This window comes from Saccostrea cucullata, unplaced genomic scaffold, assembly GCF_032062105.1.
Source record: "Saccostrea cucullata isolate Sc308-1 unplaced genomic scaffold, CSIRO_AGI_Scuc_v1 ctg834, whole genome shotgun sequence".
NCBI lineage: Eukaryota > Metazoa > Mollusca > Bivalvia > Ostreida > Ostreidae > Saccostrea > Saccostrea cuccullata.
In genome coordinates this window covers 30,884-45,871 of record NW_026925114.1, presented here as the reverse complement: position 1 = coordinate 45,871, position 14,988 = coordinate 30,884, and the positions used below count along the sequence as shown (strand labels likewise).

Here is a 14,988-nt window from a genome sequence, read left to right as displayed (position 1 = left end):
GTAGACATTTTTCTTCTGTCTACTATAGTCTTATTGGGAACGTTTCAGAGTTACATGTAGTACAAATTGTCAATTATTATTATAAGAGTTATTATAAATTTTCAGTAGCATGAAGGCAAAGAAACCGTCAAAGTGATTTCTTTTAAGAAAACTGTTAATATGAAATAATATCGAACATGAGGAAAAAAACAAGATTTTCTTTGGATCTTTTTGGCCATGTGAATTCTGAATGACCAAAAATTGCTCAGTTTTACTTGACAATACATTATATTCACTTGGATCTTCGTTGATTGAATCGCGTGGCGCAGTGGTTAGAGCGTCTGTTCTAGAGTCGCGAAATAAGGAGTCGATCCTTACGTTGCGGGTTCGAATCCCACTGTGGGACGTGAAGACCGGTCCTTCGGATGAGACCGTATAAACCGAGGTCCCGTGTCGCAGTAGGTGCTGGCATGAAAAATATCCCTCCTTGCTCAATGGCCCTGAGTGTCGAGTTAAGCCAAAATTTGCTGCTCTCCACCGGCAAGTGGTGGGGTCTCCATATGAGTGAAAAATTCTCGAGAGGGACATTAAACAATATACAATCAATCAATCAATCGTTGATTGAATATCGTTTGAAAATAATATAAAATTATTTTGCTTGCTTGTCCATGAAATATGATACAGCGAATTACATCATTATCTTTTCCTGGAATTAAATTTTATCTAACTCAACTTCTGATAAAAAATATAAGAACTCTTCTTAACATTATACTCCCTAGAGGTTTCTGATGAAGTAACTCAAATGCATTTTCTTCTTCAAGAACAATTTCACAAAGTTGTTTGAATACTTTTTAAGTCATGCACTCTTTTAGAAGAAATCCTTTATAGGAAAACACCATATTTTTACTTTAAAATGTTATATTGTAAATGGGTCTGCTGAAATATACAGAGCAAGAGTTAATTCATCGAATGCATAGTTTTCACGAAGGATTTAATCCAGGGTGATCATTTACGTGGAGAAAATATGTAAAGAATTATTAAATTATAAAATTCAAACTGTCTGTCTTTCTTTGATAACTTTTAAATTGATTTCTGATTAAATTATACCCAGAAGAAAATGAAAAATGCAGCAGCTACACTTCTTTTTAGAACATGAGCCATAAGGTAAAATTGACACTTTCAGACAATTTCTACGTACGATTTTGCAAACAACAAACTGCATATCAGCAACAGATTACTAACGGAAAATAAAAGAAAAATAATTACGCAATAGTAGTATATGAAATAACATGACCAAAATTACTATAAACTTTAGCTGAAACCAATATTTTTTTAGCAATTTATCTAGCAGTAAAACAATAACAAAAAGAGACAAAATTCGTACTTCAACGTATTTTTTTATATTTTAATTGCATAGATTTGAATGTTACTTATACAGACATACACACTAGAAAACATTTTAAATCTCGGGTTGGGACCAGAACACAGGAGGTTTTGGTCGTATCCAGATATATTTTTCACAGTAGAAACTGTATTCCTTGCAGAGGTCATAGAATTCCGTGTTTTCAACCTGATTTAAGAACCCAAACCACATATTATCCTCAAGTGGACTGTATCGTTCTAATTTAGATGTAAACATAAAGACTATGATTTTCACAACAACATATCTAGCTGTATATTGTGATATTTTTTCATGTTTTGAATGTAATCCATGAATTGTTGGTCAGAACAAGAGGCAAGAGTCAGTCCAGATATTTCTGTTTGGGGTAGCTGTCCTTTGAACACTTCAATGAGGGATCTTGTGGAATATCTCTCAAGCACGTAAAATATTACTCCTTTGATATAATCACATTTGTCAGTTACTCGTATCCAATTTTCTTTGTTATTTATATTTTCCTTTGAAATTGCTCTTTTCAAAAATTGGACAATTTTATACCACATTTTCATCCAGCAAAGCGCAAACGTAACAATTTGATTTGGACATTTGCCAATGCCATACTCAGGCCATCTAAAACAAGGAAATTCGAACACGTAGCCCCATGTGTTCATATCCCTTGCAAAGAAGCAAGGCATATCAAAATCAAACAAGCAATTGGCAAGGTAGTTCAGAACTTCAATTATGCATTTTGCGTCAAATCTTGAATGTGTGCATTTGTTTGATCCGTAGACATGGAATAGAAAAGCTGTTTTAAGAACATATGATGACAAATTCATGCATTTTCCTGGAAAATTAACCTCCCCAATCAACAAACATTTCAAAATTTTGTAGCATTCTTTGTGATGTGTGTCCATATTTTTCATCAATTCCAGTTCTAGCGCTGCGAAAGTAATAAACCAACAAGTTGGCTGTGGAAAATGTTCAATATGGCAGGATTTTGTGATAATGGGGCAGCCATGGCTGTGAAGCATATCTTTGAATTGTGAAGGAAAAGAAGGCTGAGAGGCTATGGTTTCTGGACAGGGGTGTTCTATGGCCATCATCAGGTCCACGCCAATATTCACATCGTTCAAAGGAACCAGACCAGACTCTGTTGACGCCGACATTAAAGGCTTTTTGGTATAATTAAACAGTAATTTTTGTTTCTCATTAACTTTTGAGTACAGTTTTCCCTCTGAATTTTCTATACATAATGGATTCGATTTGGATACAGATGAAATATTATTCCAAAAATCGCCCACAAGTATTTGGGGATTCCCTAAATAGTTTCCGTATGTTTCCGTGTTCATGTGGCAATTACACATATACCTCTGACCAAAGTGAACTCCTTTTTTGAGTTCAAGTTTTTTATACCACGGATTGCACCCGTCATGTATTTGTAATTTGTCAGCTCCAGATAGTGCCTTCAAAATGACCATAAAGTCAAACTCGTCCGTTTTTCCAATTTTCGTCCCTTCATAGAAGCTTCCAGAGGGAATGTTTTGCGAAATTTTGAAAATTGGCTTTGCCTCTCCGACCAGATAACATGTTTTAGCGACAAAATCCCTCACGCATGATTCAATGAATTTCATAGTGTCCTCTTCTTCTTGAAGTTTACATCTGGACTTGTACAAATGTTTAAGAAAGGCACGTTGCATAGCGTCATTTTGATCTAAAATTATAAGTTAAGTGCATTCATTCAAAGTAATGAAAACAAGAAATTATTTGGTGTGACACACAGCCTCGCACAGACATACCATCACAAATCTTAAATTCATCAAAAAGATTCTGGTAATCACTGTTTGACTCAGCAAAGAAGCTAATACATACCTCCCATTGCTCTAAAATATTAGATGAATACCTTTTTACACCTTTTCACACCTTTAAACCTTATCTTTTCCCACTGTTGGACTTCCTCTTTCACTTTGGTTTGGTACGGTGACCCACACCTGTCACTTGAAAAGCCAAGGGTTAAAAAACAGTATTTTTCATGTTTCAGTATATTTGACAGAGTTTGTTTGTTGAGACTATTAGTCTGAGAGCTAAGTTATATTAACATGTATTCCATACTCATATTATATTTCTTTACAAAATGTGCAAAATTGTGGTTCACCTGAGCTTTCAGTCATTTCAATTTTACGTTTTGACATTTTATTATTCATTCAGCAAACTGTTTTGGAGTCGGTAAAAATTAATATTGTCATTGTTTTTTTTTTTGTTTTTTTTGTATTCATTTTTCATATCTTTGAAATGCAATTGATTTGTGAGGTTAAATTTGATTCAGAAATCACGTTAAAAGTGAAAAACGATGTTGCTCCGTTAAGTAAAGTATGGCTTTGGTTATTGCTCTGCTTTTGTGTTAAATGACTATATAAATCAAATTCGCTGTTGTTAATTTCTTATTTGTTTCGTTTCAATCTAGCATTGGACTTATCAACTTTACTCGAAGGAAATAGATTAAATAAATAAATTAAGGCATAATTATATAGACATACGACTTATTTATGTCAACATGCAAGATAATTATGTCAACATGCAACTTAATTATGTCAACATGCAAGATAATTATGCCAACATGCGACTTATTTATGTCAACATGCGACTGATTTATGTCAACATGCAAGATAATTATGTCAACATGTGACTTATTTATGTCAACATGCAAGAAAATTATGATTACATGCAAGATATGTTAGTTGATATGCAACTTCTTACCTTGCATGTTGATATAAATATCTTGTATGTAAAATTATAACTCGCATGTTGCCATTACTAAGTAGCATGTTAAAATAATTATCTTGCATGTTAACATAATTTACTTGTATGTTCACATAAATAAGTGGCATGTCTACATAATTAACATGCATGTTGACATAAATATCTTGCATGTCTACATACATGTAATTATCTCGCATGTTAACATAAGTAAACCGCATCTTGTCATATGTTGCATCTTGCATCTACGATGTCAGATACGGGCTTACGTTAATCATTTTACCCATATTAAAATCAGATTCTTACACAAAATTTGTAACTTGCATGTCAACATAATTAACTTGCATGTAGACATAATCATTTTGCATGTTGACATAATTTTCTTGCACGTTGCGTTAACTTAATTTATCTTCCATGTAGAGGGCAGAAATATGCCACCATACCATTGCAAGCTTAAGACTGTCTCTAACTTTGACACTAACAATACCCAAGTTTCCAAGGATCTATTGTGTATGTAAATCCAATAAATACCTGCATGTTATATCAACGGAGCATATCAAATTTAATATTTGCCATTACATACCTTTACGATCATGATTTATGTTTACCTTTGACTCCATTCCGATCTTTGTTAGTTTAATTGATCAAGGAAAGTTATGTATTCTCCACGGAGAGTTATAAATTTGACAAGAAATGCAATTTTTGTTCTCTAGTAATTTGATAATTCAATACAAAAAGTAACGTAGAACAGAAGATCTTTTTGCTTATATTATACACAGTCTCATCTTTTGGGTCTGATAATCATTCTCGAGTACTTTAAGGAGCGATAATCATTTCCAAAGTTGTACCAAACAACAGATCTAGAGGCCCACGTTCTTACAGAAGATCTGTGACATTTTCCCAAACTGTCGTTGTCTTGATCTTTTGTTGAAAATGTCCACCCATTATGAGGTCCTAGACTATCTCCTTCAATAAAATTTACCCTTCAAAATGGATTCTTCTATATTTCATTTTTTTTTTTCAATTATGTACTTTAAGTCATCATCAGTAAGTAAATATGTGATAAAATATGAATTAATTGACAAGTATCATTTTTGCTTAAAACGTATAATTTTTATCAAACTTCAATGAAATGTCCAATATTATAATATATTGAAACTTAAATAACACTTTTACCTTGCATTGGCGTTTAAGATCAAAAGCTTAACGAAGTCTTTCTGAGTAGATGATGGCATGCATTTATTTGTGTCAAGGGATAATAAAATACATGGACTTTCCTGCAAAACCACTCTATCCATTTACTCTCAACTTGTATTTGCCGTATTTGCTTTTCCACAGAAAACGTTGAATACTTGGCGAACATTTTTTTTGCCTCAGAAATCTTCTGAAGGTCCACTCTCAGCTCTTGTTCTCTTGTGGTGATTATGTGAATGACTTCATTACCTAGATAGAACATTTCATTAAAAAAATATAAACTAGTATATTTTCATATTAGCTAGTCAGGGATTTCTGATATGATTTATGAGGAGAGTAGAGTATCAGAAACCCTTGGCTAGCGAAGATGGTGTGTTCTATACAGAAAGAAAATAATAAAGACAGAGTCAACTAATAAATAAACCTTTACAATAACATGAATAAATTCAACCAATTGCAAGTTTAACAATTTTCTTGTCAAAAATATTACGTCTTTTGCATATTACAATTGGTTTTATTTTAATCATGGTAACTTAAAGTTTAAAAATAGGGCCAAACTATTTTTAGTGCTCATCATACTCTGGCGTTGAAAATCTTTTTTCATACAATCTTACACATGTCTGCATTTAATTTTTTTGAGTTGCGCGAGGTGTATACTTGAAGACAATGGAGATACAAACAGACCTGTTATAAATATACACCTTTTGTCTTCAAATTTAAGTTGAATTCGGAAAATAATGATAATGGAAGGGGGAATAATCTCAAATGGAGAACTTATCATTAGATATGATGGCCACTCTTTAGCAATGTTGAACTTGCATTCGTAGATTAAATTCGCTATTCTTTATTCTCCTTATCCATGTAACTATTATCTTGATCTTCGAGTATTTTATCATAATTTATCTGACTAATATTCTTCTTCGATTTTTCCAAACCTTTGTTTGTAGGACTTCCAAGATTTGTAAATATCAACTGATCTGGCTATCCTCCTTTGAATAACCTACATTTATTTACGGAAAACTAATCTTTAAAACAAATCAAAATAAATGAGAATTCTTTGCTGAACATTTGTTTTGTTGCTGAAATGTTATAAAATTTAACGGGGGTATATAAGGAAAAATTAAAATTTCTAAATAGAAAATATCACTATAAACTCATGCCCTCAGTAACACATAACAAAGGTACACTGAGCAATGAGCTCACCAAATGACACCCCCGCCTCCCATAATGGCAGTGTCCATGTTTTGCTATGGGAAACCCAAAATATGTGACGGATCAAACAGTAAAATAAGAGGTCATAATGGTAATGGGCAATAAAGATTCTGTGAAAGTTTCATCCAGTGGTATGAGAGGAGTTGCGGATAAGCGATCGGTACCCCAAAAGCGTGACAGACGGACGGACAGACGGACAGCTGTACAGATAGACGGACTGATATACCAATTACTATATATATATAATTCTTGGTATAATGATCGGGATGTTTTTGATTTTCTTGCACTTTCACAAAGTAAACATAATCCTTTATTCGTTTTTTTTTTCTTGTTTAACGTCCCTCTTGAAAATTTTTCACTCATATGGAGATGCCACAACTTGTGATGCAGGACTACAAATTTTAGTCTATACTGAGCACTCAGGACCATTGATCATTGTGGGATTTTTTCTCCCAACTTAAAGAGATATCTCTCATTTTAAAGAGATGTTAACTTAGCCAGACATCTCTTTATATAAAAGAGATTTCTCTTCTACTTGAAAAGATATCTTTCTCCTTCAGAGAACCTCTTTCGTGAAAAGATATATCTCTGAACGGAGAAGAGCTATCTCATTTACCAAGAGAGCTATCTCTTTTAATTTTTGAGATATCTTTCCAAGTTAAAGAAATATCTATCTAAGTAAAAGAGATACCTCTCTTAGTTTATCTTAAGAGATATCTCTCTTTCAAAAATGTCTAAAAGAGACCGCCTTTTATACAGTAGACTATTATTATCACTGCGTTCAAACGAAAAATGAAAGAAAACAATTCCGCAATTTGTTTTTTTGAGCCAGTCAACTTACTGCTGCGTTCTTCTTATTGGCGCATGCGCACGTCGTATGACGATTTTATGACGTATGACGAAAAAAAATCGTGTAATGGGATGTAAAAAAATTGAGTCGGGCCATTTCTAGGCAGGAGGTCGGGAAAGAGGGCAACCAAATAGTTTTATAAAAAGTGGTCTTAACAATATAAGGCTAGTACATGTTCCATCACATACTTAGAATTGGAAAATTTCTGAAGCTTTGGCACTATTTTGAAAAAGAAACATAGGAGTTTCGGGAAAGGGGGCAGCCTCTCACTTTTTTTGCGAAGATAGACATAGCATATGCAATGGATCTTTCTTTGCAAACATTGTGCTCGCTTCTAAATTTCAAAGAAACAACTCAATATATTTTATCAAACTTCGTATTATAGTGAGAGCTTACAACTTTGTCAACATAATGAGACATGATGTGTTTTTATTTCCAAACATTACTCCATACAATGTGTGGGTCATCGCAAACAATCTAGCTATTTATGTGAGGTGCCTGAAGGAAATCCTATAACTGACTATTTTTTCAATCTAACTGCTAATCAAAATAGACACATGTACCAACTTTTCGATTGTAATACATGTAATTACAATTTGTTTTTCATGCACCGCATATTGTTTAACATTTTCAAATTAAAAGCTAAGCATCCTCCTTGCAAAGCCCCATTTGAAAATAACTTCTATCGCCACAGAAAAGAGACCCGTCGTAAACACATATGTTTAGGACATTTTTTAAAATCTTTTTTCTTGAGTTTTAAAGAAACCAACAAATTATCAAGACATGTTCCATGAAAAATTAAATATTATATCCATAGCAGATATATGCAAATGCCAAACACGTGCCCAGTGGAATGATATGAACAAGGAAATTCGAGCGATAAACAGAACAGTTTTTCCGATTTGCTGGAGTGGGGTTAAAATTGCGTTTTTTCATCAATCAGGCGACGCGATGCAACAAATAAAAGTAGTAAGTCATATAACCTAAGGATTATTACTTAGTAATTTCTTGTCTTGATGTTGTTATGGTCGCATTTATTCTAAAATCAATGTTATTGGACCTCTAAGTGACAGAGGAATGGCGGACGAAATAAACACATGGCCTCAGGAAGACCCCCATTTGTCAGGAAGACCCCCATTTGAAAAATCAAATTTTCAAGAATTATGGATAATGACAAGAAAAAAGCGAAACAAATGGTTGTAGCCATATTATCAATGAATCGAACTGACATCATATTCAATGCATTTTTTATCTCGTGAATGCTGTAGGTGCGCAGTACTAACATGATTAATTTCCTCCTAATTAAAACATAATAAACTTCATTATTTCCTAATTTTGGTCTCTAACAGAAGGTAATGAGTGCTTTAGCACTTTGAGTAACTTTGGGCTAGTTTGGTGGACTATTAAGCGCATTCTTGGTATTTCTTATTTTACACCAGACTTGATCCAATATGGCTCGTACATCCCCCTTAAAACGATCATAGAATTTACTAAGTGCTGAATTAAAAGAGATATTTGGAATCCTTATGTATCCAAAGCATCGACTACATTTGGAGCATAAATACCATATGTAAGTGATTTCGGAGCACTACTACATATACATTAAAGATGTAAAAAGCTGAAAACAGCTCGTTTGTGATACAGTTTTAATAGGTTGTTTGTTAGATATATTCCTCTATAAACAGTTAAAAATCCAAATATGAAAAAAAACGCGGTAGATACATAGTAACTATACGACAATGTATATTATAATTGCTTGTGTCATTTTTATAAACCCTATTTTTATGATCAATCATATATGTACATTTAAATTTAACTTTGGGGAAGCAAATGGTTAGCACAAAAAATACTGAATTTAAAATCAATGATTTGATTAAAACAATGTTTGATGATGTAAAAAAAATCAGCTGTAATATTTCAAAGTAAAATGAACCTCTGGATGAAATTTAAGGAGATATCAAACACTTATTCGAGCAAAAAAGTCTATTAAGGTAAGCAATACAACACGGGAGCAGAGCAAACACTGGCCTATAAAATCCTTTCGGAAGTACCTTGTAAATATCATTTCTTGCAAGCTCATAGTTACACTGTTATTTTCATTTACAATGTCTACAGTTGTCTACTTCTTAGGTACGACACATCTCACCTTGCAATTACCTAGAGATGGATCAATTAAAAAAATGCATTGTTCTAAGCATCGGATTGTAGTGCAAAATATGGTAAGAACATAGTTTTAATCATCTTCTTTTCGCTATACAATCATCCGTTTACCAAGTTTAATATTACTAGGTTTTCTCATTGTGCAAGATATGTCCCAAACATGTTTTACTACTAGTATGTTTAGCCATAAAATTCCAATTACAAAATGTGATACAATGACCTATATGTTTGAGACAGGTTGCATCGACTACAAAAGTAGTTAGTCTCATAGTGTGCAAGATATCATGATCCGGACACGGTTTGATTATGTATATCGATAGAATTAAAAATGAGTCCCCATAGATCTTCATTTAAACTGCAACAAACCTTTTCCTAAAATTCATCAATTGACAATTTTTAATGTTATATGGACGCTTGGTGACTAAATATAATCATGTAAAAACCAGAGCTAATACATGTAGTTCGACATATGAAAAAGAAGCCTGGTCAACACCATGACATATCTTGTCGGAATAAAAGCAAATAAAAAAAGAAGTAAAATACGCGTCTTAACTCTCATAAGATTAATAATGTATCAACAAACCTGACATAAAACAAAAATTTAAAAAAAAATCAGATATTGATAAATATGTAAATTTACAATTCAAGTGCATTTGTTTTCAATCACATGTACTGACACATTTTAAAAAGTAAGGTTTCATTATCCACACATCAATTTTATCATATTTCAAAATTTAAACAACGATTTTAGAAAAGAAAATGATATACTGAAAATTGAAGTTTTTGTTGTTCTGATTGTTCATAGAATAAAAACAAATCTAATTTACACACAAAAAGTAAAAGTAACACATGCTTCGCACGAATATACAAATTCCTTTCAATCGTATTCCCCTTTTTTTTTTTTTTTTTTTTTTTGCTTTTTCTACTAAAACACTCACATATTTAGCTAATAACATGTTCAAATGATGAAAAGAAATACAAATAACTTCAACTGACACAGCAATTACAGTTCTCCAAAAAAGAAATAGTTAAGGATTTTTACACCATGTATACTGTTAATATATTGCAGGGATTTAAAAACATAGATTAAATCTAATTATTTTCTATTTGTTATCAAATCTAGCTATTTTTATTTGTTACGATTTATATTTTGATCTGGCACGATATAAAAAAAAAATCCGTCACATTTAACATGGTTTTCTTCATTTTCACTGAAAAGAGCAGTTTACAATAAGGTTTTCATTTGCGTTTTATTTATGTTTTATGTTATTAGTTATTACTATTCTCTACCTTGATGTTCTTAGAAATCTTAGTATTTTTCTGCCATTATGTTCACAACAAGAGCAGACCATCCAGTAAAGGGGAAGCTCCCCCTACCCGTTCCGGTCATGTCATCATATTGTTCAAATACATAACCTCTTTCATAGTACTGTTTGAAAATGTTCTCAACAACATTTTTTCTTAGCTCTGTATAAATATTACTTGCTTGATTTTGATAAGGACCAGGAACTTGAGAGTAGTGGTGAAGTCCACTGATAATTAGGTAGTTCATATTTATCCATATTCCTCCTCTCCAGTGCGGAGGGTCGGTAACTGTATTTGGTGTGTTGTAAAATTCTGACTTTAAAGATAATGACCGTATCCCATATTTTGTCCATAACAAATTTTCTTTTCTTAGGTCTGACAGCATTTTTTCCAATCGAGGAGAATCAGAATCAAGAATTTTTAGCATCAAAGGATATAAGCTAACGTATCCAAATATCCCAATATATCCAAATGCTGGCTCTGAATAAACACGGCGGTCTATACTGATGACACTCTCTATTTCTATGTCATCAGTATGTAATCCATAATCACTAAAAATTCCGTTTCGAGAGTCCCAATGTAAACTGTCTAACAAATTGTTAGCGGTAAGATCCTTACTAATTTTCTCGTATGTGCTTGAGTCCTCTCCAATCCTTTTTGCAATATTCACTAATACTCCCGAAGCCATCGCCATCCAACAACGAAGGTCAAGGTGCCGCTCATTTTCGTCAGGATGGGACGCACGCGGGTAATCATCTAATCCAGAAGCAAAGGTGTATGGAATCAATTCCATTTCTGCGGAACTATTTCTTCCCCTCCAATAAAAAGACGTAGGTATTTTTCCAGCTTGGCTGACTTGTAACCATTTGAACCATATTTCCATTCTTGGAAAAATTTTCTTTAAGAAAACCTCTACATTTTGTCTATTTTTAATTAGATGTTGAATGGCTAGAAAAAGAGAAGGTGGATTTGCAATATTGTTTCTTTGCACGACAAACTGAGATGAAACCTTAGCTTCTGCTTCCGCTCCAAGTATCTGTTCTCTGGGTATCCATCCTTCTGCATTTATCAAGTCTAACCAATGTGCAATGATATCTTCTGATATTTTTGCATCCCAAAGAGTTATCAAATGAAGATCAAACCCTACATTCCAAAGAAATCCTCTTGGGAATTTTGATCTAGATGGTATAGAGGTATAAAGTGTAGCTTGCCAATACTTCAAAACCTCTTCGCTCTTTTCAGATTGTACTTGAGATGCACCATAGAAGTAGCTAATGCTCCCTAGCATATTACTCAGTGTTGCTTTCGCAAAGTTGATGGCTTTTAGCGTGTATCTTTTTGATTCCAAATCAAAAACAGAAGAAAACTTTTTGTCAAATTCTCCAGAACGTTCTTCTATCTCTCGAGTTAGTACTTCACCTTGGAGAATATTTGTTGAACGAAAACTATTTGATTGAAAAATTATATCAAACTCAAGTGGTAATCGGGCTGTTATTTGGTGAACAACAAAATTTATACCACGATCCGTTTTATGAAACCCTTTAAGGGCAATGTATTTCTTATTTCCAACTAATGTTTTACGCACAAAGTGTTTAAAAAGGTCCCGATCTAAAACATCCAATCCAGATGCATGACCTTCAAAAAAATCACGCACTATTATTGGGGACTCGGTTGATGTTCGGAAAAAAATACGAAAGCCTCCGAGTTCTTTACTCTTACCAACAATTGCTGATTCACCATCTTCTTTGAAATATGATAATTGTACTTGATTATCCAGCGCAGCATATGTAAAAAATGATACCATAGGGGCATTCTTTTGGTTCTGGAAGAAAATAAGATATACTTTAGAAAACAACTAGAGAAAAAAGAACAAATTGTAAAAGTGTAAACATTGTTTTCTTACTTTAAGTAGACATTACTGTTTTTGAACTTCAAATCATTTCATTTTTTATATGGCCCGATCTACTTGCGAATAAAATTTCAAGTGGCGTTGTTTCAGACGTACCAAAGTACACGTGATACCGTCAATGAATGTAGTATTGTAACAGTAAAAAATACACAATGTTTGTGTATAAAATCATTAAATGTTTTAAATTATAAACAACCGTGTTACATAATTTAATATGTTAAGTTGTCAATTCTCCTAGAAGAGATTTATCAATTTTGTGTAATTTTAGTCTAAAACAAATGTAGCCTTTTTCCTTGAAAATGTATGCACATGAATTACTCATCTATTTATGTCTACTTGTTTCATGAGTTGATTGTTTCTCAGGTTATAAAATATCATAATTGAAATATCCGTCGAGTCATTTAAATATGATCAAGAAGATAAGGTTAATAAATCAATTTCAAATAACATAATAAAGCTGTATTTCAGCTTTACAATTATGGTTTAATCAAGGGATTTTGCAAGTTTTTTTAAACTTCTGAGATCAATGGTGTATTAGTATGAATTTACACAGATTGAATTGTTCATAAATTTACTTTAACGATAATTAAAAGTGATTTAGGTGATAATATTTTTTCTTTCAATATACTCTTAAGATCTTGAATTTCTGTTAACTAGAAAATTGCTTACGTGTACATGTTTCATTATATGAAACCAGTTTTGGTTGAATCCACGAAAATCTTAAGTGTGGCCTGGATTGATGTTAAAGATGCGCGAGGGTTTATTAGATTTACGACGATTCAAATGATATTGTTTTAACAGGTCATATTACAGGTACTTTTTTCACATCAGCAAGAAATCTATCAAAAATTACAGGAAAACTCGTGTTATTTTCTGAAAATGTTGCCTCTGTTTGTAGGTACATGTATATGATACGGCAGATAGATATTTAGTTATCTGTTTCAGAAAATTTAAAATTAAGCAAGGAAGCAAACGTAGAATTGGACTTCTGTAATATGAATTGTAAGTATCGATCTTTTATCAAAAAATCTAAATATGATTTGCAAGAAAAACTACCTTTTATAGATGCAACTGACCATGCAAGAACAGAATACTGTGTGAAAAAAAATGTACAAAAAAGATTGTGGCAAGAAGCACATAAAAATTCAACCTAAAGATAATTTTAAAAAGAGATTATGTAAGATTTAAAGGTATAATGTGTATGTAGATATGAAAAACTGCATACAGATACTGTATACAGGGAAATTTTCGCCCCTTTCGCCCTACTCCCATTTGGGCGAATTTAAAACGGGGCGAATTAAAACAATGCAGTATAATTTCTTAAACAAAACTATGACTGGGCGAATTTAAAACGGGGCAAAATTGTTTGCAAGTGTGAAAGGGCGGAAATAAGACGGGGCGAAAATAACCCTGTATACATGTACAGTAATCAGAGTGCTTCGATAATTATTAATGTTGGAAGTAGGAAATCACAAGGATGGGTTTAAATATGGAGGACTGGTCAGTTCAGTGGACAATTGTTCTGGCAATCACGACCATGTTCGTCAGAATAACACCAGCAGATGAGCAATTGAACACGAGTGAAGTTACAACTTCATGTGTGAAAGATTTATTCATGTCCAGGTTCATATACGGTATTTATTTGGACGATTACTTGTTGAATAAACTTTATCTCCCGAAGATTCCTTTGTTTATTTCCCGCCATGATGAAAACAATACATAGAGAGTCTCAGACAAGGCCTACAAATATCATTTTATTCTTCAAATTCTGGCAGACGCAAGGAGGCAAACCTAAATAACTTTGTGGTGAGTCACTTATATATCAACAGTCTAAGATATAAATTTGACGAAATTAAAGACATATAAATTGATAATTAGTAGACTGTCTCATTATAAGCGAAACGAAAATAGACTCTTCCTTCCTTGATGCTATTTTTGCAGTCGAAGGTTATAAACTGTTTCGGCGTGAAAGAACAAAGCATGGAGGAGGGCTTGCAGTATTTATGCGATCAGATATTCCAGCTAGGAGAAAGACATACCTTGAGGACCAAGATTTAGAATGCATCACCATGGAAGTGACACTAGATAAAACTAAATTGATCTTGTTGTGTGTATACAGACCTCCATCTCTGAATGAACTTTGTTTTAACATATCTATGTGCAATATTCTTAAAAAAAAGTACTTCTTTTTATGAAAAATAATGATTTTCTTTAGATTTAGATTTTGACATGATAAACAAAGAGAAT

The 14,988-nt window shown here is 32.8% G+C and overlaps 2 protein-coding genes across 3 annotated transcripts; both read right to left on the bottom strand.

Annotated features, from left to right (window-relative positions):
- Nucleotides 1-1,358: 1,358 nt before the first annotated feature.
- Nucleotides 1,359-3,327, bottom strand: LOC134268079 (uncharacterized). Of its 2 annotated transcripts, none has more exons than XM_062750279.1 (2): nt 3,258-3,315; nt 1,359-3,068 (listed from the first exon to the last, which is right to left on the bottom strand). In XM_062750279.1, exon 2 carries the CDS (start codon nt 3,052-3,054, stop codon nt 1,633-1,635), a length of 1,422 nt encoding a protein of 473 aa, XP_062606263.1. In that variant the 5' UTR covers nt 3,055-3,068; nt 3,258-3,315; the 3' UTR covers nt 1,359-1,632. The 2 variants fall into 2 exon arrangements, with proteins under 2 accessions (XP_062606263.1, XP_062606262.1); XM_062750278.1 differs by having other exon boundaries at nt 1,360-3,068; nt 3,227-3,327.
- Nucleotides 3,328-10,836: 7,509 nt separating this feature from the next.
- Nucleotides 10,837-12,120, bottom strand: LOC134268085 (uncharacterized). The gene has a single exon (XM_062750288.1). The coding sequence runs from the start codon at nt 12,118-12,120 to the stop codon at nt 10,837-10,839; it is 1,284 nt and encodes a 427-aa protein (XP_062606272.1).
- Between the last annotated feature and the right edge of the window lie 2,868 nt (nt 12,121-14,988).